Below are 24,042 nucleotides of genomic sequence, written 5' to 3'. Positions count from 1 at the left end.
TCCTTGGTTAAAGCAAGAAAAATTATAAAATGCCAAAGGTTCAGAGATTAAGACAATCTTTATAAGAAACACAAAAATCATAATGTAGGATTGAAAAAGATTAAAACTATCTTTGGTGCATAAAAATAAAAATCATACTATCAGACTGACATATATAAAATCATATTCGAAGAAAAAAGTAAGGAACCTGAAGAATGACAACATTTATAACCATCCTTGAGGGAAGCAATAAAGTCATCAAGCTCTGTGAATCCCATGATGTTTTGTTGACTGAAACGGCATCATCTGTCTAGTTGCCACAGTTATCCCGGTCTCAAGCTCTTCCACATCCAACCAAGTTTTCTCTACAACATCCAAGCGTAAGGGCAAACGGCCAAAACGACATAACATTCCCTTGTAGCATTCCATCATTAACTCTGAATTCGCTTTACCGTCAACGTTACCTCGGCGTACGCATCGTACATGAATACCTTTCCGTGTTTAAATGAAAGAGCATAGTGACGAGAACTCTTCCATAATATAGTGGAACATGTTATATAAATACCATCAAGGACTTGTGTCCATGACCCGCAGTAAGCGGCTGGTTCAGCTGGCCTAGCTGAGAGTTCCTAGATGTTGGCCCTCAGGGTATGAGTACCTGCTGCCATGTACTGTAAGGTGACACCTCTTTACTTACAGGCTAGATCTACAATAGATAATTATGACCTTGCTCAGGATAAGCACCAGAAATCATTGGCAGTGGGATGATGGATACCATACTATTAAAGCGATGAGTGCTTTATCCGGATGCCTGGCATATAACCTTGGTTGATAACCCCTGAAGAAACGATTAAAGAATTTAGATGGCAAGATTGACAGACATTAAAACTATCTTAGGAGAAAACAATAATGGCCGTTAGAACTGAATGAATAAAAAAACTGAACCCGTATTTGGATGAAACGATAAAAAAACTTCAAATGATAAGATTAACATTAATCAAAACCACCATTTGAAGAAACATAAAAAAGAAATACCATTGGCTACCTTTGACGAACATTAAAATGTTTTTTGGAACGAAATAGTAATAAAAGAAATCAGATATTAAGATTTACAGAGATGAAAATCAGGCCCGGATGAAACCACTAGATATTCAAGGGCCTGGCCCTGAATGCATAAGGGCAGTGTATTGGCCGTCCTGTCAACCTATAATATTAATGAAAATGATACAAAATTTTTTCCGGGCGTCTGTAACGGAGAAAGACAGAAGGCAAACATGAAAACATGAATCTATCAAAGGTCGATTTATTCATTGCTGACAAGAATAATTCAAAACTAATTCGAATGAATATGAATATTCGCAAGCCGTTCCTGGCCCCTGTTCTATTCATTCAAACTAAGACACTAGAGGAAACTAAGCAAATTCCCTTCTTTCACAAAAGACTGGAGTATCTGTGCCCGCTAAGATACCTCAGGTACCTTATTTAGTTACTTAGTTATTTAGTTGCAGCTTGGCCTTCCAAGTTTCATTCCAGTTTAGCGCTTGAGGAAGATGTGCAGCGTCAGAATATATAAACAGAGGGTATCGAGATTAATTTTCGCCTACATTTCTTCTGATGAAGGAGGGGCAGGAGCCCCTGGCAGCTAAAGAATTGCGTACTGCTATACAACGTACGTCAAAAAACTACGCAAGGCGGATCTTTTTGTTACCAGTATAATGATAATAACAATTACGTTCATTCAGTGATTTCAGGTTTATTTTTGCCTTTGAGATGGCACTATTGGGAAGGGAGAGGGATTCTCAGATGCCGGTGTCGCTTTGCAACACTTTTTCCTTCATATTGTTAATTTCCATTTTCTTTTCTCGGAACTGCCAAAATCACTCGAGGTTAAGGTCAAGAGAATGATCAGAACTTCAGCAACGGCATTACAGTTCTAGACTGAGAAACACGTTATAATCAATCTTAGTTTGCTACATTTCGAGAAATGAATGGCTGCTGCAAAAGAAGGTTTTATTTTCTTTAAGAAGAATATTTGCACTGCATGTAACCACTGATCTTCCAGTTTTGAAGTTAATTAGCTGTATGTATGGCCAGCAGTTGGTTAGGTGACTACCGAACAGAAACCAGGAGTTAAGCTACATACCAGACAGTACTTAATTAAATTCGCTATAACCTTATTTCTCTCGATGTAATTGACTGATGACCACGAATGAATGCAAGACGCCGTTGCCATAGTTAAGCTTCCATGACATTTGTGGGGCCATGGCCATATGCCTAACTACCTTTTCGCAAAAATCACTTGTTTGAAACTTACAATATGCCAAAGTACGTTTAGTGTGACTTGTAACTAGCATTACTGAGATTGGAGAGTTTGAGATGACGAAATATTGCTAGAGAAAGAGAAAGAGATCTCAGTGAGAAGATTATCTGATAGTGACATGATTTTTCTCTCACTTGCTGGCGTTACAGTGACAAAGGGTACTGACGCCAAAAGGGAGCGAGAGAGGGAAGAAGTACAAGAAAAATGGAGTACAGAGAGAGAGAGAGAGTACAAGAAAAATGGAATACAGAGAAAGAGAGAGAGAGAGTGTACAAGAAAAATGGAACACAGAGAAAGAGAGAGAGAGAGTGTGTGTACAAAAGAAAAAATGGAATACAGAGAAAGAGAGAGGGGAATTATTTAAAGAGAGAGAGAGAGAGTGAAAGAGAGAGAGAAATTGAACGCAGAGAAAGAGGCGAAGATAATTATTTAAAGTCAGAGAGAGAGAAAGAGAGAGTGTACAAGAAAAATGGAATACAGAGAAAGAGAGAAGGGTATTGTTTAGAGAGAGAGAGAGAGAGAGAGAGAGAGAGAGAGAGAGAGAGAGAAGTTCTTCTCTCCTCAGGCCAAACAAATATTGGAGGAAGCAGTTAGCGACGCCTCATTTCATTACCAAAGCGATGACTTAATCCTCCCTGACGGCTGGGGTTAGACAGAAGGGAGGTACCGGGAGAGAGACGGAAGGGAGAGAAAGATGGGGGAAGAAGTTTTGACGGCTGAGAAAGATATGAAGAATGGAAAAGAGAATTACTCACTTTTCCCTTCAGAGGGGCTCATGACTACAGCTGCCGATGGGTTCAGGTTCTCAAGCAGTCTTTTGGATGTGGCTGTTGGCCCAGTGCTTTTCTCCATTCTAGTTGCGACCCCCAACAAGTCAGCAAGCAGTCGGGGTCATAATTCGATGGACAAACAGTGAATTTTCCAAGAAAGAGACATCGTTTTCCCACAACCCAATCAATGGGATCGCTGGGGGCTTTTGCTGTGAAGGTGGGAAAAATAACCACTGGCTTAAGGGGACCTTATATGTATACTGTGTGTGTGTATATGTGTATGTATATATATATATATATATATATATATATATATATATATATATATATATATATATGTATATACTGTATATATGTATATACTGTATATATGTATATATATATATATATATATATGTATATATAGATAGATAGATAGATAGATATTTAAGTGATAAAAGAGAAATGACCTTTTAGAGGGACTATTTTTAAATTTTCATTTATAACATTGAATAAAAAGGAACAGATTACTAAAGTTATTTTAAATGTAATGCATATAAGTAAAGCATTTGGGATTATTTTGCATGTGCAGTAGGCTACTTCTCTTTGTAATGAATTGTTATCTGTTTGTTTACAAACTTTACACTTTTGCATTGTATTTTCTGGAAGCTTTCGTAGCAGATCAATATCTTTAGTTTGTTCGATATGAATATTCGTACAGGGATAATAGATATAAAGCTGATGATCATATATCATATATTGCAATAGGAATTTCGACTGTGTTACTCTCTCTTACTCACCATATCTGTCAACGCCGTGACCCAGTGTCGCTCAAACCAAACCTGTAAAGTCTGTTGCAAGTGTTTATGTCATTGACTTTCGAATGAAGTAGCTAGCACCACGCCCTTGTTCCCACAGATGAACGCTTCAACTAATGGAACAACGGCGTCTGACATCCAAAGGCGATATTGTGCAAAAAAAGCAATTGGGATTTTATACTTATTCATTCATTGTTTTTAGTAAATAATATTAAATTTTTTCTACCAAGGCTTCCAAATGTGTTACAGACATAGAATTAATATATATATATATATATATATATATATATATATATATATATATATATATATATTATATATATAGCCTTAGACATTATATATATAGTACATATATATATATATGCCTTAGACATTATATATGTATATATGTATATATATATATATATATATATATATATATATATATATATATATATATATATGTGTGTGTGTATATATATATATATATGTGTGTGTGTGTGTATATATATACATACATTTCCCTTTCTAAATAAAATTTTAGCATTTTTGCAACGTTATTTGTCATTTATACAGCAAACTAATGTACATATCCCACTATTTTATTTTTATCACGTGAAAGGATTTTGCAATTGCATCTCGATTATATTATATCAAGTACATGATGACTTTGTATGTTTTACATTATTTGTTTGAAGTTTATTTTTAGCTGAGTATTAAAAAGTGTAAGTAAATGTTGGATAAAACTAAAAGGGCTTCTTTGTCATGGCTTCATGCAAAAATTAGAGTAATTACCAGTATAATTAATTAAAGTAATTTTGAATAAATGTAACATGTATAATGTACCAAAATCTGTAAAAGTAAAGGCACCATTCTTTGTTGTGCAACAGCTGGCATAAATAGTAATAAACTATATTTCGGTTGGAAGGCAATTCGTCGATGTTATGCAGAGTAGAAAGTACTATTCACCTCTAGAACTTTGTTTTTGGTGAATATCTTTTGACAGCAAAACATATCAATTTCTTATTTCAGCCTGCTTCATATTATTTTGGAATTACATTTTTGCTGTTTTGGTCTTTTCATCACATTGGGTCTTGTCAGTGCCTAGATGGGTAACCATCTGTGAATATCAGACATCAATATCCCAGTCATTTTTCCTAGGGAGTGTATGCAATCATGCCGGTCACATGCCAGGGAAAAGGACTCTCTGTGAACGCAGGTTTAGTTCACCGTGTCTTGTTAAAACACCAAATATTACTGAAACTTGTAACAAACTCTGGTACTCTGGTACAAGCCAGTATAGCAGTTATAAAGATGTGATAAAAAGATGTGATATATATTACGAAAAAGAAAATTAAAATTGAAGAAAACGACAATTAGAAGAAGAATATACGGAAGGAGAAGATAAAGATGAATTGTGGTCAAAGGCTGGGGTTGCAATCCCCCATTCCCTTAAATCCTCCTGTTCCCAACTCCTATCTCCCTCTTCTTTGCTCCCTCCCGCGTCTCACTCCCCTCCCCCACCACACCCCCACCCCTCGCAGAAGGAAGGACCAACGTCACGTCGGTCAATCATCGCAGCCACTCTCTCGTGATTGGAACGGATACGAGACTATTTAAGGAAGACGGGAATGCTGGTGTTTTTGCCTTAATGGCTGACCCCAAATTGGACGGTCGGACCCCAAAACAAATTAATTACACAAATGGCTCTCTGTCTCCCTGTCTGTTTATCCGTCTCTTCTTGATGCTGCGGGAGATTTCGAGTTCCTTGCATGGGGAATTGCCTAATACAGATATTGTCATTATTCTAAATAGTATTTAATATTTGTGCAACGTTCACACGAAACAAGCTAAAAGAATTTGTTCTTCGAGTAGGCCCTTGATATATGTATTATATACGAGTGTGTATATACAGTATATATATATATATATATATATATATATATATATATATATATATATATATATATATATATATATATATATACAGTATATATATATACATAATATATATTGATAATAGAAACCGTATATGTTTGTTTTTCTAATTTTGTAATAAATTAAGACCATTTTCAAAACCTTGTACAGATCAACCCATTTTTTTTACACAGACAAGTTTTATTTGTCTGTAAAATGTATATAAAGACTCCCACAGCTATTTTCCTGGAGAATCCATGATGCGTTCAGGGAGGTAAACAAAGCTATAAGAGAGAGAGAGAGAGAGAGAGAGAGAGAGAGAGAGAGAGAGAGAGAGAGAGAGAGAGAGAGAGAGAGAGAGAGAGAGAGATTAGATTTCGTGAGTAGTATCCTTTAGTATCAATAAATTCTCTTTACTTTTAGCCCATCTGTACCGGAAACAAATACAGAACCGTTAGCTGTATGTATGTGTGTGTGTGTGTGTGTGTGAGAGAGAGAGAGAGAGAGAGAGAGAGAGAGAGAGAATCATTTACAACATTTAGAGAAAGAGAAAATGATTTATAACTTTTAGAATGAAAGAGAGAGAGAGAGAGAGAAAAATTAGATTTCGTGAATAGTATCCTTTAGTATCAATAAATTCTATGTTACTTTTAGCCCATCTGTACCGGAAACAAATACAGAGCCGTTAACTGTATGTATGTGGAGAGAGAGAGGGAGAGAGAGAGAATTATTTACAACATTTAGAGAAAGAGAAAATGATTTATAACTTTTAGAATGAAAGAGAGAGAGAGAGAGAGAGAGAGAGAGAGAGAGAGAGAGAGAGAGAGAGAGAGAGAGAGAGGGTGGGGGATGGCGAGGAGCTTTCATAACTGTTGGTTTCCATGTCGACAAAATTCGCGTAACTAATGCATTCTTTCCATCACTCCATATTCATTTATTGGCCGTGGGAAACTGAACGAGTCGATGAGGGAATCGGCAGTTGTAAAGCCCCAGTTCCAAGAACGACGTTTCAGTCTTGGCGATTTTACTCTTTGCGCTGTTTCGTATCAGAAGGCTCCTGAATCTGGGATGGAACTTGAATTTGAGTTTGAATGTTAATATGGCGGTGATGATGGCCTTTAGGCAAAAGGTAGGCTGGGTCGCTTTAGTTAGTTGACTTACTTTTATAGCCATTAATCAGGTTACACTAAATCTTTTTGATTTGTACTGCTCTGCCTTCTGGCTTTTTAAGCTGTAAGTAGCTTGATGTTATGTCGCTTTGTGTTAGCCGCCGTATGTTTCACTTTAATATGCTCGAAGTTTTTTACGTTTCAATTAATATACTCGAAGTTTTTTTATGCTTCAATGAATATACTCGAAGTTTTTTATGTTTCAATCAATATACTCGAAGTTTTTACCTTTTCATATCACTTATGTCACGGAATTACTACTATCATCATAAACTATGAGTCTAATATCAAGTTTTAAAAACTTTTGTGTAAAAAAAGTGCCTATTCTGGCTTATTTTAGCATCTTACTGCCAGAATTGGCAAAGAGTTGCTAATTAAGAGTTATTAACTAAGACTGGAGGCTTTGTGGAGTTTATTTTACTTAATGTTCTTAAATATGCACTGCTTGTGCACCTGTGTCTCCAAATGTTATTTCGTTTGAATTAAAATTAAGCTTTTACTCAAAATTCATCTCTATGAAAAGTATTCCCGTCCCATGAACGCCTTGGCGAAAGCGTGACTCCATATTGTCACCAGTATGCAAAAAGAAGTTTGTTTGCTTGCTGCTAAGTTCGGCCTCAAGAAGTTAAACGACGTCAGAAAAAACATCCTGGGACGTAAGTGCTGACTGACAGGTAATTTCATCACCAGGAAAGGATTGCTTACTGAATGGAAATGAAGACTCACTTTTAGTTTTTTGTAAAAGAAAACTATAATGCCAGCTTTGTCTGTCCGTCCGCACTTTTTCTGTCCGCTCTCAGATCTTAAAAACTACTGAGGCTAGAGGGCTGTAAATTGGAATGTTGATCATCCACCCTCTAATTCATCAAACTTACCAAATTGCAGCCCTCAAGCCTAAGTAGTTTTTATTTTATATAAGGTTAAAATTAGCCATAATCTTGCTTCCGGCGAAGATATAGGATAGGCCACCACCTTCCCGTGGTTAAGGTTTCATGGGCCGCGGCTCATACACCATTACACCGAGATCACCGAAAGAGATCTATTTTCGGTGGCCTTGATTATACGCTGTAGCGGCTGTACAGAAAACTCGATTGCGCCGAAGAAACTTCGGCTCATTTTTTACTTTTTTAATTAAGGCCTTGACGTTACAGTACAGTATTGTTGAGATTACTGATGATTGTTGAAGAAAGCGAAGGACATGTTTTTCAGCTTTCATTAGACATTACGAATAAAAAAAATAATGAAAAGATACAAATATAGATAAATAAAAACGTAATAATGTAAATCAGTACATATTATAGTTATTAAGTTCTAAGATTTTCAGAACTCTTCATCATGGATAAAATAAAAACACCAGTGACCCGAGAATTCAGTGATTCAAAAATATAATTTTACAGAATATTTGAAACTGGGTTGAGGCTAGTATTGCGGAAGTAATTCGTTTATTATTGTTAAATGATCAGTCTGGTCTATTTGCGTTGACGTGTGAGCTTTACACATGCCGGATTTAAGCTAGTTCCTTCAGTATCTTCTTGAACGAGCTGTTTTCCGTCCGCGAATGAGCCATTTTCAATCTGGGACACCAGCACTACTGAACAGGCCATTTTCAGCCACGTGCATCAGTACCTTTTGTGAACAGACCTGTTACCAGGTCATTGCATGAGCACCTTATTGAGTTGTCCGTTTTCAGCCAAGGACATATGTTTACCATAACCTTGGCGGACAGGCTGTTTTCAGCCAGGGAAAATCGTACTTAGTAAACGACCATGGAATTTGGGAGCGGTTTTCGTGGAGGATCTTTTTTCACTGCGAGTTAACGAAAGCTTTTGATGATGGATGAGAGGGTATCCTGACACGGGGAGAGACAGAAAGGGAGAAAGAAAAATTCAGAAAAGTTTTTGCTTCCATATCTTGTATATTTTGAAGCTGTCACTCACGGAGGTTGTCGTTACAGCTGATAAGGCATGGGGCGGTTACTCGACAAAATGGTATTATGATCTGAGTCGACCGTTTAGCCATTCGGATTCTTTTACGCTTAATTGTCAGTGCTAAAATGAGGAACCACCCAGTCAGTCTTTCTCCGTTGGTTTTTTTAGCCTCATCGTGACCCTTTGCAGGTCGCACAAAATCCTTGGGTGTTCTGCAGCATGGTGAGTCCATTTCTCTGTGTTTTTGTCTATTTGTGTGTTAGTTTTTTTTCTTTCTTTCATATCATCTCTTTTGATACATGTAATTTTTTTTTTATTGCTATAGTATGTTTTTTCTTAGGTATCTGAATCATGTCAATATAACTGCTAATTCTATTCAAGAGGATGTCCTACTAACTCATTATTCCCTTTTCGTTTTGTGGCATTCTTCAGGCCCAGGACGGACTTCTGCTTATTCGCCTTCTAAGTAAGATCAGACTCAAACGGACAGGAGCAAGTTGCCTTCGCAGAAAATGATAAGAGTCCTTAGAATATTAAAATATCCTATTAATTTTAATTCATTTAATAAAAAAAGTATCCAATTATTCTTTCATGCGCGTAATAGTATGTAAAAAAATTACATACAATAAAATTATACAAAGTTACTGAAAATGTGTTATATTTAGTGTCATAATTTTTTGTAAATAAATCACTGACTCCGTTTCCAAGGCATTCTTAAATAATAAACTTGTGCTATAGTTTTGTCAGTCATTTTACCGTTTATTCTTTCAAGGCTCAGCCTACGCTATTTCAATGCCCACATTTCAACTATGAATGCAGCAACTCAGCCTACGCTATTTCAATACCCACATTTCAACTATGTATGCAGCAGTGACAGTTATTAATGCAATTTCGTCTTTTTTATAGCATTGGTTGGTTTTGATACTACAAATGTTTCAGAGTACTTTCTTCAGCCAAAGAACAATTTCTTTTACAAAAATACACTGCCTGAATAATTGTATCCACTGTTTAACAATTGCCACACAAACTATTAGTGATTATACGCATTTGCCACACTTTCCCTATTTGAATTGTTAAATACATTTTTAATTTATATTTTTCGCCGATGTGAGGGACACCATGACACTGGCATATCCAAACTGCAAATGATTTTACGTACTCTATTACTCAGTTAGGCTATAACTGTGCAATGTGTCTGATAGATGCCAAAGTCTATTTACTGCGTTATTTATCCCCAGGTGAGTTGCTTGTTGTCTTTTACTTTCCATTCTGGCGGTTCAGTTTTCCCCTCCTGGCAGTTCATCTCCTTCAATTTTGTCTTGCGTCATTCCCAGTTAAGAATTAATTCTTTGGTCTTGTGAAGGAGAACCAACGGATGACTCATTATAGATAAATAAATAAGCAACATTTACAGAAAGACCTGATTAAATGACTTTAGAAAATGAGTACCCTTTATATGTTTTCCTATTCTTTGTTCAATTTCATTGTTATTCTTCTGTTTCTTTTACAAGACTTAAATTTCTTTTCATTTGGCCCTGTGATAAATTCTCTTGCATAAACAGAAGAAAAAATTCGTCTATGATTATGTTAATTTCATTTTTATTCTTACTGTTATTTTGATACTGGATTTTTTTATATTTACTGGAATTTGATTAGTAATTTAAGGTATAAAGGGGTGTTGGGATTCCTACATTGATTAATATTTTAACACTTAAATAAGTTTGAACATTAACAGGGAGCCTCTACTGAAATCCAAAACAATTCATACTCAGACTGCATTATTTTTAATATGCAGATAGCTTTAATTAAACCACTTACAGCGAAAAATAGTAAAATCAAACACTCAGTAAGGATTAAATATACAAATAAATGAATAAAAAAAATAGGTAAATAACATGGTGAATAAGTACATAGAAGAGATAAACAGCAAATCCAGGTAACAAGGAAAATCTTGTGATAACAAAAACAAAGGACTAAGTTAGGAAAGAGAGCAAAATCTGGCACATAACCAGATAACAAGGCAGGAAAACAGAAATAAAAACAAATAAAACAAAAAACTCAGACTAAAGAACACGAGCGTGGCTGAGACACACACACACACACAAACACACACACACATCAAAGGCTACCGCATCGGTAAATAACAGATGAATATCTTCCCGATTCCCAGGCAAATATAGTCATCATTGACACACAGTGCTAACACGGGACCAGGGGAGAGATCACAATGGCGCCGTCGTCCGAAAGACAAACTGCTGATGACGAACGGATCCGATACGGGTATGGCGTGACGAACCCAACACGAGTTCCTTTGGGGGAGATCGGCTCATAACCTCACGTTCTAGTACCACTGATGCTTCTGGAACTCGCTTTTTTTTTTTTTTTTTTAATTCTGTTGAGCTCTTTCAGCATCGTTCTCACACACCGCTGTTTTCTAATCCCACATCTTGACGCACTGCTGCTCGCAGGAGATGCCTACAGTTTGTTGCATCGTCCAAAATGCGTTTGGTTTCTTGTGCCCCATTATAATCCCGTTACGCGCACAACGGATTCATCAGCTCTACTGCAAATTTGCAGACAGAAGTGATTTTTGTTATAAAGTTGTTAGCCCCATGGCCATAACGTCTGGCTCTGTCGCCACGAAATCCGGTAAATACTTCTGGGGCTTCTCCTTGTTAGCTGGCGTATTGCTAGAGAACTAAGATCGATTCCACTGGGCTGGTTCAAACGTCTCTAGCCTAGTTTTCTGAAAAATCCATCGTGGCCCCTGTTGAAATAATCCATGAAACATATCTTTTTGTTTGTTGACTGTGTTGGGTCGCAACCATGATGCAGCAGAGAAGGGTATGTGCCAGAACTTCACCTCGAAAAGACTACTTCTCTCCGAAGACACCTTCCTAAAGGGCAGAGAATAATGCTCAACTGCCTTCCCGATTCCCTTTTTCTTACTTTTTACAAACTTCCTTTGATAAGTTTGTGATTTGCTTTCTGCATCCGGTATTTTTAATGACGGTGAAACCCTTCTGTTCCCAAAGAATAACTATTCCGCTGACAGAATCCATTTTAATTTGCAGATAAAGATAGTCCAGCGAGCGGAAGCACCAACACCTTATTAGTGTCACGTTAAGCAGGTCGGCTAAAAAATGTAAATAAATTATGAGACGAATAAACAAATCGGTATCTTAATTAGCAAAAACATGAAAGACAATGGAACGACAGGAAGCAAGGAACAAGTCAGCATACTATCAAACAGCTACATAAATAAGAACATAAAAACTCTTATCTAAAATGAGTTTTCTATCTTCACGAAAAAGCATGAAATATTTTTTACTTTATTTTTAGGGTGGTTACCATTAAGATTTTATCAATAGGGACGTAATTTTGTAGGGCTTTCCTTTTTCCTTTCTCTTCGGTTTTCTGTGATGGCTTCACTCGTGAGGATCGTTTTCAAACGTTATCATTGCTATTGTTTTCAGTTTGTATCACGAAGAGTCGTGAGACAGGAAGTTTTTGGTCATCTACATCGTCACTGGCATTTTCCTTGTGTCACGGATTCTCTAATTGCATCACTAATATTTAGATAATATTCTGATTGCGTAAATGATATTTTACATACCTGACGCTCTGTCGAGTGAAAATTCACCTAATTGAGTGATTATAATTGCCAATCATTCAAGTAATCTTACATTTCTCGTCTGGGATGTTTTTGTCTTCCCTGTAAACTGTTCAGTCAGGCTGTATTCAGTTTATGAAGAGCGGATTCAGGAGAGTATGGTCCGTGACAGCATGAGCTAAAATACTTTTAAATATATGAAAATTCGGCATCTTAGACCCATCGTTTCTGGGGAAGATTTCTTCTTACAAAATAAAGTTGTGAAAATACCTAAAGCTTAGTACAAAATTTAAGTCTTATTGGAGCGACAATTAGTAGTTTATATTTAGTACAACTGCGAAACTTCGTTATGTAAATATTAAAAAAACTACTTGTAAAATAATTTGATACGTCAGACTATTGGGAGACTCGCCCTCTGTTAGACTGTCTGTTTTAAGTTATAAATAATTGGCCTCGTCACCTACTTACGGATATTTCTAAAATAAAATTGTTTAAAATTCTCCGATCATTTACCTCTGTCTCTGTCTCCATCTATCTATGTGTGTGTTTATCTATCTAAGCTTCATCTAATTATCCTGCTCATCCACTTACAGCTCCAACTCCGTTTTTCTTTCTTTTGTCTCCTCCCCTCTTTTCTGAACAGGCACCTCCCCCACCCCTTCCTTCCGAAAAGAAAAAGAAAACAAAAAAGCAAGATATTTGATTCCTTTATCTAGAGTTCCCATTCTCCCGTCCAAGGCGTCATGATATATCACCTCTCTCGCCCCAGGTACTCCCCCCCCTCGCCCCCAGACCTCCGACGCTCACCCAGGGCCCCTCCCTCTATTTTTTATAGCCATGATTAGGTTATGATGTCTTTACAGAGGAAGGGGACGAAGCTCTCTCTCTCTCTCTCTCTCTCTCTCTCTCTCTCTCTCTCTCTCTCTCTCTCTCTCTGTTTCCTTCCTGTTTTAAGGGGTACTTTCGCACACTGCTCCCTTCCGCTCTCTTCTCAGATTTGGAATGTTCATCCTCATCATTATGGTTTTTTCAACATCTCTAACAATTCTAGTTTCCTTCTCCTCTCCTAAACTTACCTTTTTCAAGTTCTTCCCACCTTTCTACTTTATTATTTTTTCTCTTTCTGTTCATCATCCTCTTTCTCATATCTGTTATTACTTTTACTTTTTTCCTTCCTATTTGTTTTCTGTTACTTCTTTATTCCAGTCCTCTTTTTTCATCTCTGCATCTGTCCTTGCCTCTATCCTCCTCTTCCTCCTCCTCCTCCTCCTCCTCCTCCTCCTCCTCCTCCTCCTCCTCCTCCTCCTCCTCCTCCTCCTCACCCCAAGTCTTGATTTACTGTCGCCCCTTTGCCTCCTTTTCCTTGTTAGCTATTATCTGTTATTGCTCAGCCTCTCACTTGGGGGTCGCTATCGGATGTGCATTTATCTGAGTTTTTCCTTTTTTATTACACATCACTTTATTAAGGGGCAGGTCTTTTGATTGGATGGTCTCAGAGAGAGAGAGAGAGAGAGAGAGAGCGAGAGAGAGAGAGAGAGAGAGAGAGAGATCTCAGTTAGGAAGGGGTCGAGAGTTCCTATTCTCTTTCTTGTGTTATTGTTTCTTTTCTTTTCGCTTTTTTTTCGTTCTGATCTTCATCTTTTGTTTACGTTCTTCCTCTTTTTCTTCTCTCTTATCTAATTTTTTCTAAATTTTGTTCTTCTTTTGATATTTCTCTTCATTCCGGTTTTTATTTTTCAGATGTCGTTCTCCCTTTGCCGTTTCATTTTCGTTTTAAAGAAAACACAAATGACTGACATCTCGATCACCGGTACCTTTATGATTTCCTATTTTTTTGGTCATCTGAAATGACATTTCATACTGACTGTCTGACGAAAATAATTTCTTGGTGATACGTGGCTTTCATTTGCTGTGCGTGCTATGTCTGAACGTACAATTAAACCCGCACGTATATTCAGATTTGTATATAGTACGTAATCTCTTAACTCCAACGTTTACATAGATGTGTGTGTGTATGTAAGTATGTATACACAGTATATGTCCATTATATTATATATATATATATATATATATATATATATATATATATATATATATATATATATATATATATATATATATATATCCATATATATATATATTATATATATATATATATATATACATATTTATATGTATATATATATATACAGTATAAGTATGTATATATATATATATATGTATATATATATATATATTAATATATATATATTATATAAACTTTATACATACAATTGTTCTGTGCATTAGTAGAATTAATAACAGGACCTCATCCAAACTGGATGATATCTAGTGGAGATATTCATTCAGAAAAAGTTACAAGCTTTCTAGGACAACGAGGACTGTTTGTCCTAGAAAGTCTGTAACTTTTCTGAATAAATATCTCCACTAAATACCATCCAGTTTGAATGAGGTTCTATCTATTATATATATATATATATATATATATATATATATATATATATATATATATATATATATATATATTCATATTGAGGGGCTAAGGTACAGCATTTAATGCTAGTAGATGCAAAGCTATACACTATTCACTAACCTATGAAGAGTGGGTTTAGTTTTGGTTTGTGAAGTGTCGGTGTAAATTAGACAAAATGGAGACTTGGGGGGGGTGAAGGAGGCTGCAGGAAAAGTGAGTAACGAAGAGGACAATTGCCATCAACATCATCGTCAACGCTAATATGACAAGGCAATGTTCAAGAGACATTTTGGGGATGAGAGGGGATATAACGTTATTAGTTGATTACATTTTTCCCCTGATGAAGGAGCCTGTGCCTGGATGATAGGATATATATATATATATATATATATATATATATATATATATATATATATATATATATATATATATATATATATATATATATAGAGAGAGAGAGAGAGAGAGAGAGAGAGAGAGAGAGAGAGAGAGAGAGAGAGAGAGAGAGTGTTACCGTGACCTCCTTCTGATATACCGAATGCAGATTCGAATCCCGCAATGGACGTCAGAATTTCTTAAAAAAAGCAACCGAGAAACTAAGATCATTGTGGTTATTACAATCATATATATATATATATATATATATATATATATATATATATATATATATATATATATATATGTATGTATGTATATGTGTATATATATATACATATATATGTCTATGTGCCTAATATGTCTATATATATATATATATATATATATATATATATATATATATATATATATATATATATATATATATATATATATATATATATATATATATGTGTGTGTATGTGTATATGTATATATAGTTACAAACGTCCTTTTGACCGTTTGTTTTATGCTTTTTCCATACTAATATTGAGATACAAATTAAAGTAAAATGTTAAAGAACTACAAGATATTTGTGTGACGTTAACTGACTTTTCTCCCACACCACTCCATTGTCGCTTATGGCCGCCCAGATGTCAAATGGGCAGGTAATTGCAAACGTTCCCTGAGTAATTTAAAAGCAACTTGCGAAAGCTGATAATCGCCACCCAAGAAAATTCCTTTGAGACTTCACACTCTCCACATATTGTTAATCAGTCCCCAGTCAATTTCCCTGAGACCTATTCGAGGGAAAATTCTCCCCGCCTTGCTACCTGCAACCACTACCGCGGGTCACTTCCTTGACCTGTCCTGCACCCACATCTCCGTCCTCATAACCTCGCCTCTAAAGTCTAATCATCTTTTTATTGTTATCTCTATCCCTTGAACCTTTTACTGGCCAGCTCTCAACGACCTTTGAGGTACCTGCCAAGATTATCTGCATGCCCTGAGAAGAGAACAATAGATTAACTCATTAAGGAGGGACTGTCAAAACACGACCACTGTCGACGCCGATGTGTAAATGCTGGCTGCGACGGGACATCCTTGGCTAGTGTACTTTACAACGTCTCCCTGTCGCGTACCCTGTTGGATAGGAACTCTGATTGAGTCCTCACTAGATGTCTCTGTGATGTTGACAATGAAGGTGGTCCTTACCAAACTGCCTTGGACCTTGAGCACTGATGACTCTGTGATCCCGAAGCACCCTTCTACTTCTCATCTGATTCCTTTCTGGTGGGGAACTGTACACGACACTGCTTCCATGGTTATTCCTGCTACGAGAACTGGCTCTAATCTAGCCAAGTCTTGTCCATGAACCAAGGTAAAGTGAATGGGAGTTGTTTGTCCGGCCTCACCATTTTTACCTTTTACTTGAGTTTTCCACATGTTCACCTGTTCTCATATCCATTCCCTTTTGAATTCTACCTCAGAGATTTCTCATGATTTTGACTGTGGTGAATTTGTTTTATAAGTGTTGGAATACCATGCAGTGTTAATCTTACTTATGTTTCGAAGGCAGTGTTAAAAGTTCAGTGATTGATTATTCTCAGTGTTAAGGATCTGTGCTTTTGTTGCCTGCTTTTTCATTTTGCGTACGTATTCCAGTTTAATTTTCACTCATAATTCCCTAGTATGTTACAACATCCACTGCATTGCAGATCCGTGTTTTGAGTAACCTGTTGTGTAAAATCACCTGTAGATCAATGGTGCCATCTTCTTGCAAACTGCATGTGCCATATCCGGTCAAGATTTCCAGATTCCCAGTGTGAACATTGGTTTGCCTACAGCACTCCATCTTGTACTATCTAAGGATCCTATTCCCCATTCTACAAAGTGTGTTATCCTATAGTCAGGCATAGACACATAGCTTGCAGTAGTGTGGCACTCTTGTTTTGTTGATTGCCATTTATTACAGTAATTTTGATAGTGCCATGGAGCTCTTTTGATTGCTCCTGTATATATTTCATCTTCTGATACCTTTATATGTTTTAAGTGGACACCCTAAGTTTACCTTCAACCCTTCTTTGATTGATATTGAGTTGTGTTAAGTTCACTAAAGCATTACATTCTGATCACTGGAGTGTGGCGCCCGTTAGTCAGTCGACATTTCCAAAGGCATAGTTTAGAATCATCCTTCAACTACCACGACTGCGCCCATGACAATATATATATATACACTATATATATGCATATATATATTCATATATATATTCATATACATATTCATATGTATATATTCATCACGAAATATTTAAATATAGTATTACTCAACCAAATAATATATCCATTCAAATAAAAGAGAAAAAATTGGGAGAACCTTATGTTGCAAGTACGTGCATATATCAGAGGTTGTTTAACTGGCATGGTGAGATCTGCAAAAGACTCCTAATTATGCGACAGTGGACTATGGAATCACAACTCTGTTCACTACCATTTGTGAATAGGTTTATTGAAGATCTTATCTGTCTCATGAAGATTCTGCTTTATGTTGTGTTAAAGCGTGTTTCTTATATGAATCTTGCAACTTAATTTTTTGTTCTGATTATATAAATAATAAAATTTTAACCAATGTAAGGAGCTCAGTGGGTCTCTCAATTAGTTTTACCTACTCTAAACTTTTATTTGCCTTAATAATTTCATTCCTTCGCTTCTCTATTGCTTATTTTTTTTTATTTAATCTACAAAATTATTTTCAGTGGCAAGGAAATGAAAATTTTACACAACGATACACTTCAATGATTTCTACTAAAAAATTTTGTGATTGAAAATCGATATATAATTATCGAGGCGTATTCTCAACAAAAGTTTTTACCTTTAGCTTTCCCATGAAATATTTCTTTCACGCATTTTTCTGTTGGTTACTGGAACATTCTTTTAAAGTGTTCCTTTCTATATTTAAGGCTTTGAGGACTTTATTAACAATTCTGAATGCAAGATTCTTGGATGTAATAAATGTCAGTGCAACGGATACCATGTGGACGATATCGAGCATTATCAGCTGTGAAATAGCTGCCGTTATTTCACACTAATTCAGAAGAAATTTTCGTTTTTCATTCCGATCTCTCTCTCTCTCTCTCTCTCTCTCTCTCTCTCTCTCTCTCTCTCTCTCTCTCTCTCTCTCTCCTTTCTTCTTCTTCTTTTTAGCAAGAAGCGGAACAGTTACAAATCTTCCATACACTAATGAATGATAAAACATTACCTGGTATCGCAAAAATTGTTGGAAAGATTTGGCCGATGAAGGAAAATTTGGTCTTTATATTTTTTATATTGAGCTGAAAGAATTGCTTCATGACGAAATGTAATTGATATTTATAACGGGGTGTCCCAGTTTTGAATATGAAATATCCACTGCCTTAGCTGACTGACAATATAACAGACAGCCAAAGAACTCTCGATGATGGCGGAGATGTCGCTTATCACCAGTGACTTTAGTTCTGACAACTGCCACTAGATGGAAGCATTTACCGGGAGAAGACTCCTCTCGGTTCCCTTACCCCTTGCTTTTTCAGTAACAGGAAGTGCTAAAATTACGAGACTTGTCTTTCCGCTGAGGGATGTGCCTAAGTGCTTACTTAAGGGATATATGAGACCATATACGAACAGAAATACACATAATTTTATTTTGTTTATGTTCGTACCTTAGTGCTTCATATTCGTATGAAAGTATGTATCTGTAATCGTAAACGCAGCATTTGAAGGCTCCACCCTTTAACGGGGGAAAGCTTAAAGTTACGTATTTATATATATATATATATATATATATATATATATATATATATATATAGATAGATAGATATAGATAGATAGATAGATATATTCATACATACATACATACATACATACATATATATATATATATATATATATATATATATATATATATATATATATATATATTTATATACTGTATATATATAATTGTAATACTTCTAATGCCCTCTTAACTAATGAATTCTTCGCTTTTTTTGGATACACTCGTACTGATAAACTTATCGAAAAAAAACCCGAAGAATTCGAAAGGTTAAGAGGGCATTGTGTTATTACAATTACATATATATCTGGTAAAAAGTGACCAGTAGATTCTACACACACACACACACACACACACACACACACACACACACACACACACACACACACACACACACACACACACACACACACACACACACACACACATATATATATATATATATATATATATATATATATTTCCTGCTGTATTTTTTAACGAGAAGTTTTTATTTTTTGTATGTTTTGAAATTGAGGCATCAATAAACAGCATTCGACGCTTTTGCTTCGATGCTTCTCTATGCTGATTTATATCAGACTCAAGGTCTCAAGAATATTCTTTAGTCCTGGATCAGACTTTTCCCGCGCTCAGCATTGAATGTTCAGCCACATACTCCATTATTAGCTTCAAAACACCTTTTCCTTTGCCTGATAAATATCAATTCGATGGAATATTCATCGAGAAATTTATTCTTACGTTTCGGCATCTAGGGGTTAAGTTAGTAAATAGTGGCAAATATTTTGTTGCTAGTTAACTTAATACTCTTTAAGCAATGTACAAGCTCACTGATGCCGTTGCAGAATTGCATGAGTGAATAGCAAACAGGGACATCCGTGTTGCCGATACTGCAGCCACCCCTTACAATTGCACAAGTTACAAACATGTCACTTATTCCCTCAGAGCAAAGTTTAGGTAATAAAAATATGATTTTGATATGAAACTTTAAAAGAAACTGGACAGTTCCATCTATATATATATATATATATATATATATATATATATATATATATATATATATACAGTATGTATATATATACATATATAAATATTATATATATATATATATATATATATATATATATATATATATATATATATATATATATATATATATATATATGCTGATTTAGTCCGGTCTCGAATAGCCTACTTGTAATTGTCCCATTTCACGAAAAGGTAAAAACATGATGATTATACGAACAAGTTTCAGCCACAAAGGTAAGTGAAACAATGGAGACGCTAAGTACTTTCGTCTCATTACCAAGATATGCATAGACAAGGGCGTATATATATAGGTGGGTATAAGTCCTAGGGGAACAAAAAAAAGTGTGGGAGGTCACAGAACGGTGTTAATCCGTTGACTGTTCTGTGACCTCCCACATTTTTGTATTCCCAAGGACTTATACCCACCATATATATATGTCCTTGTCTCTGTATATCTTTAGTCGCTGTGACCTTGTCTTGGTAATGAGACGAAAGTACTTGGCATCTCCATTGTTTCACTTTCCTTTGTGGCTGGAACTTTGTTCATATATATATATATATATATATATATATATATATATATATATATATATATATATATATATATATATATATATACTGTATATACTGCTAAATTAATTCATTCCTAAACCTACAGCCAGTCTAGATTAGCCTGAAGGCGACCAAGGAAGATCAGCAAGATTGTCCATGGTCGTCTTCAGGCTAATCTAGATTCACAATGGAATTGCATTCTAATATATAGCAGAGTTCAGCCAAAATTATCGAAAAACAAGAATCGGAAACTTTCAAAATTCAAAAATTTCCTGCATGCCGCAGTTTTGAAAAATGATTAAAAAATTTCTCAGGCGAGTGACTCTCCTTTAATACCCCGGAACCAGAGAGAGCTTCAGAGGCCTCCAGCCACCCAACGCCAAACTCAGTTCGTTCTCAGAGGCTTCTACTCTTCTTCTGATTTTATATCTATAAATCCAGCCGGTCCCATATTCCCTCAGTCACCTAACACAGTTCATACTGAGAGGCTTTCAGTCCTCCTCGAAGTCAGCCTCGGAAACAAGAGCAGTCCTATAAGTTCCTTGCATCCTCCCAGAGTAACGATGTTTCCCAACAGAAAGATACACGGCAGATTTGAGCGGTTGAAGACGTCCAGGGGCATTCGCTTGAAGTCGCTGTCTTCTTCATTCCACAATGAAGAAGCTACACATCCATCAGAGCTCCCCATGCCTTTCCACATTATGATAATACTTTCTTGGCGCAGTCAGTTTTACGTCTTCTGTAAATGCAAGTGCATAGGCACTTGAAAATAAAGAAAAGTCTGCCGTAAAATATGCTTGTGCTGTATATACATACAATTTATATGTACATATATATATATATATATATATATATATATATATATATATATATGTGTGTGTGTGTGTGTGTGTGTGTGTGTGTGTGTGTGTGTGTGTGTGTGTGTGTGTGTGTGTGTGTGTAAAATCACCCAGTCCAACGCCGGGTGACTCAAAAGACCTCTGAAATTGTAGGAACTTCTTCTAACGGGGAACTTTTTCTTTTGTCACATTTCTCTGAGATCAGGTGTCATGGCGCTTGAATCTGATCAGACTTCTTGATTGCTTCTTGACCCCCAGAAAATCATAGCAGTTCCTGTTTAAGACTTATGAGACATCAGGCTTCCGTTAGACTCTTTGAACCTGACTAGCTAGAAACACCCTTTGGTATTACCTAGACATTGTTTCTGTATCTTCAGTTGGACTTTGCCTCTTATGCCTAATTTTGAGATCTGCCCCCAAGGATCGCTTTTCTTTATGTGGGTCGACGGATGATCAGACATAATTTATTAAAGTGATTGTTGGCTTTCTTCAGATCCGTTAAAGGGCTGTAATATCATTATCAAGAAAAAGTATTGCTGAAAACACCAGTAATCGTTGCACCCTCAACGCGCAGCAGCAATGTCCTGGAGGTAAATGATATAAATCTCACCTCTGACACCATATTTCACACCAACAGAACGCCCCTCTTGGTAGTGCCTTATATACTCATGTGCAAGCATTGCAACTGTGCTCTTTCGTTTTTCTGTATATATTTGCAAAGATTAAAAGACTTAATTTTTTCTATGAAAACGCACTATTCTTAACCTTGTGACAGTTAAGTAAGTTTCTTATTACTTGGTTAAAGATAAATTATTTTCTTAAAAGTATACACGCAATTTAAAAAAAAAGGTCAAAGCGGTTGCATGCAGTCTTCAAGAATCAGCATTACGTTGCAGGTAAGAAAGTGTATGAGGTAGAACTCAGGGGTTGTTTTTTTATTTATTTTTGTTTTGATGAATACAACAATTTGACTCAGAAAAAATGGCATATACAGTAACCTGATTTGTAAGATTAATAAGACTCCAATTTGTTTCAAAGCTAACATAGCTAACTACCAAAGTAACAAGTTTTTGCTTAGGATAATACAGTACAGTAACTGTATTAAGGACAAAATTGATTAAGCCTTCCAATAAGTGTGACATCATCTGGTATGTTCATAGCACTATTTGAAAGGTCGGTTGCATAAAGTGCTGGTCTAACCTCGCTCTAGGTCTCTAAGTCTGTTCTCCACCCTGAGAGGAAACAAGACTCCCAACTGGGTCACGCCCTATGTGATGCCCTGAAAACTACCAAGGACGCTTTAGTAAACGCAAATACTCTGGGATTCCCCAACCCTAGTGCAATGTTTATGTTCACGACTGATTCAATCAACGAACAATTCGGCTTTTAGGATTCTTCAACAGAATACAAACTCCGGTAGAAAGCAAATACAGTAGCCTACCTTCGACAGAGAATCCTTCGCAGTCCATCTTTGTATCAGCATGGAACCCCGCAGTTGTTCATGTGCCTTTAAAAGTACTAAAACCCATAAAATGACTTAACGTAGATAAGTTTACATAACAGGGGTTGATTTAGTTTTGTTTTGGGCTGTGTAAATCAATAAGTGTTCCAATTTGTTTGGAATAAGTAACAAGTGTTGGACCATACAATAAAAAAAATATATTAAAGCAATTCATCATCATGTATGTTCATAGTAATTTAAAATATCCGTTTCTTTTAGTCTTTGAACAAAAACCATAATTCTATGCCCTGAAAAAACACGCTTTAGTAAAGTAACTCTGGGATTCCCCAAAGTGCAAGGTTTATGGCTGATTCAATCAACGAACAAGATTTGCTATAGTTAACGCTATATTTACAGAGAATCCTTAGTCCATTTTCTGTATCAGCATGGAACCCGCAGTTTTCTTCTTTAAAAGTACTAAAAATAAAATGACGTAACGTAGATAGATAAATGATTTAATTTTGTTTGGGTTGTAATCAATGGTGTTCCTTGGAATAAGTGAACTGTTATAGTTATATTGCAATTCATCTTAGTTAATTTAATTTATATGAACAAAAAATATATATATAATATATATATATATATATATATATATAGTTATATATATATATATATATATATATATATATACATAACCTAATATATATAGTTATTACTCTCTTAGTATCTAATTTATATGCTATATATATATATATATATATATATATATATATATATATATATATATATATATATATATATATATATATATATATATATATATATATATATACATTATATATCTATAATATATATATATATATATATATATATATATATATATATATATATATATATATATATTTATATATATACATATGTATATACATAAAATGTGTGTATATACATATATATATATATATATATATATATATATATATATATATATATATATATATATATACATATACATATATACATACAATATATAAATTAGATACTTAGAGAACAATGAACTATACAGTTCTTATA

At 35.4% G+C, this 24,042-nt stretch overlaps 1 protein-coding gene across 1 annotated transcript; it reads left to right on the top strand.

Annotated features, from left to right (window-relative positions):
* Positions 1-2,993: 2,993 nt before the first annotated feature.
* On the top strand, positions 2,994-16,166 carry LOC136829590 (uncharacterized). Its single transcript, XM_067088437.1, has 3 exons — positions 2,994-3,211; positions 13,679-13,799; positions 16,080-16,166. The coding sequence occupies exons 1-3, from the start codon at positions 2,994-2,996 to the stop codon at positions 16,164-16,166; spliced, it is 426 nt and encodes a 141-aa protein (XP_066944538.1).
* The last annotated feature ends 7,876 nt before the right edge of the window (positions 16,167-24,042 follow it).

Source organism: Macrobrachium rosenbergii, chromosome 44 (assembly GCF_040412425.1).
Source record: "Macrobrachium rosenbergii isolate ZJJX-2024 chromosome 44, ASM4041242v1, whole genome shotgun sequence".
NCBI lineage: Eukaryota > Metazoa > Arthropoda > Malacostraca > Decapoda > Palaemonidae > Macrobrachium > Macrobrachium rosenbergii.
This window is presented reverse-complemented; position numbering and strand designations above follow the sequence as displayed.

Bases quoted from the DNA above. Each gene is read 5' to 3' on its own strand.
- LOC136829590 (XM_067088437.1), top strand. From the start codon at position 2,994: ATGGGGGAAGAAGTTTTGACGGCTGAGAAAGATATGAAGAATGGAAAA. The intron at 3,212-13,678 runs GTGAATTTTCCA...TCTTTATTCCAG, and splicing joins CATAATTCGATGGACAAACA to TCCTCTTTTTTCATCTCTGC. The intron at 13,800-16,079 runs GTCTTGATTTAC...ATTGTTAATCAG, and splicing joins CCTCCTCCTCCTCACCCCAA to TCCCCAGTCAATTTCCCTGA.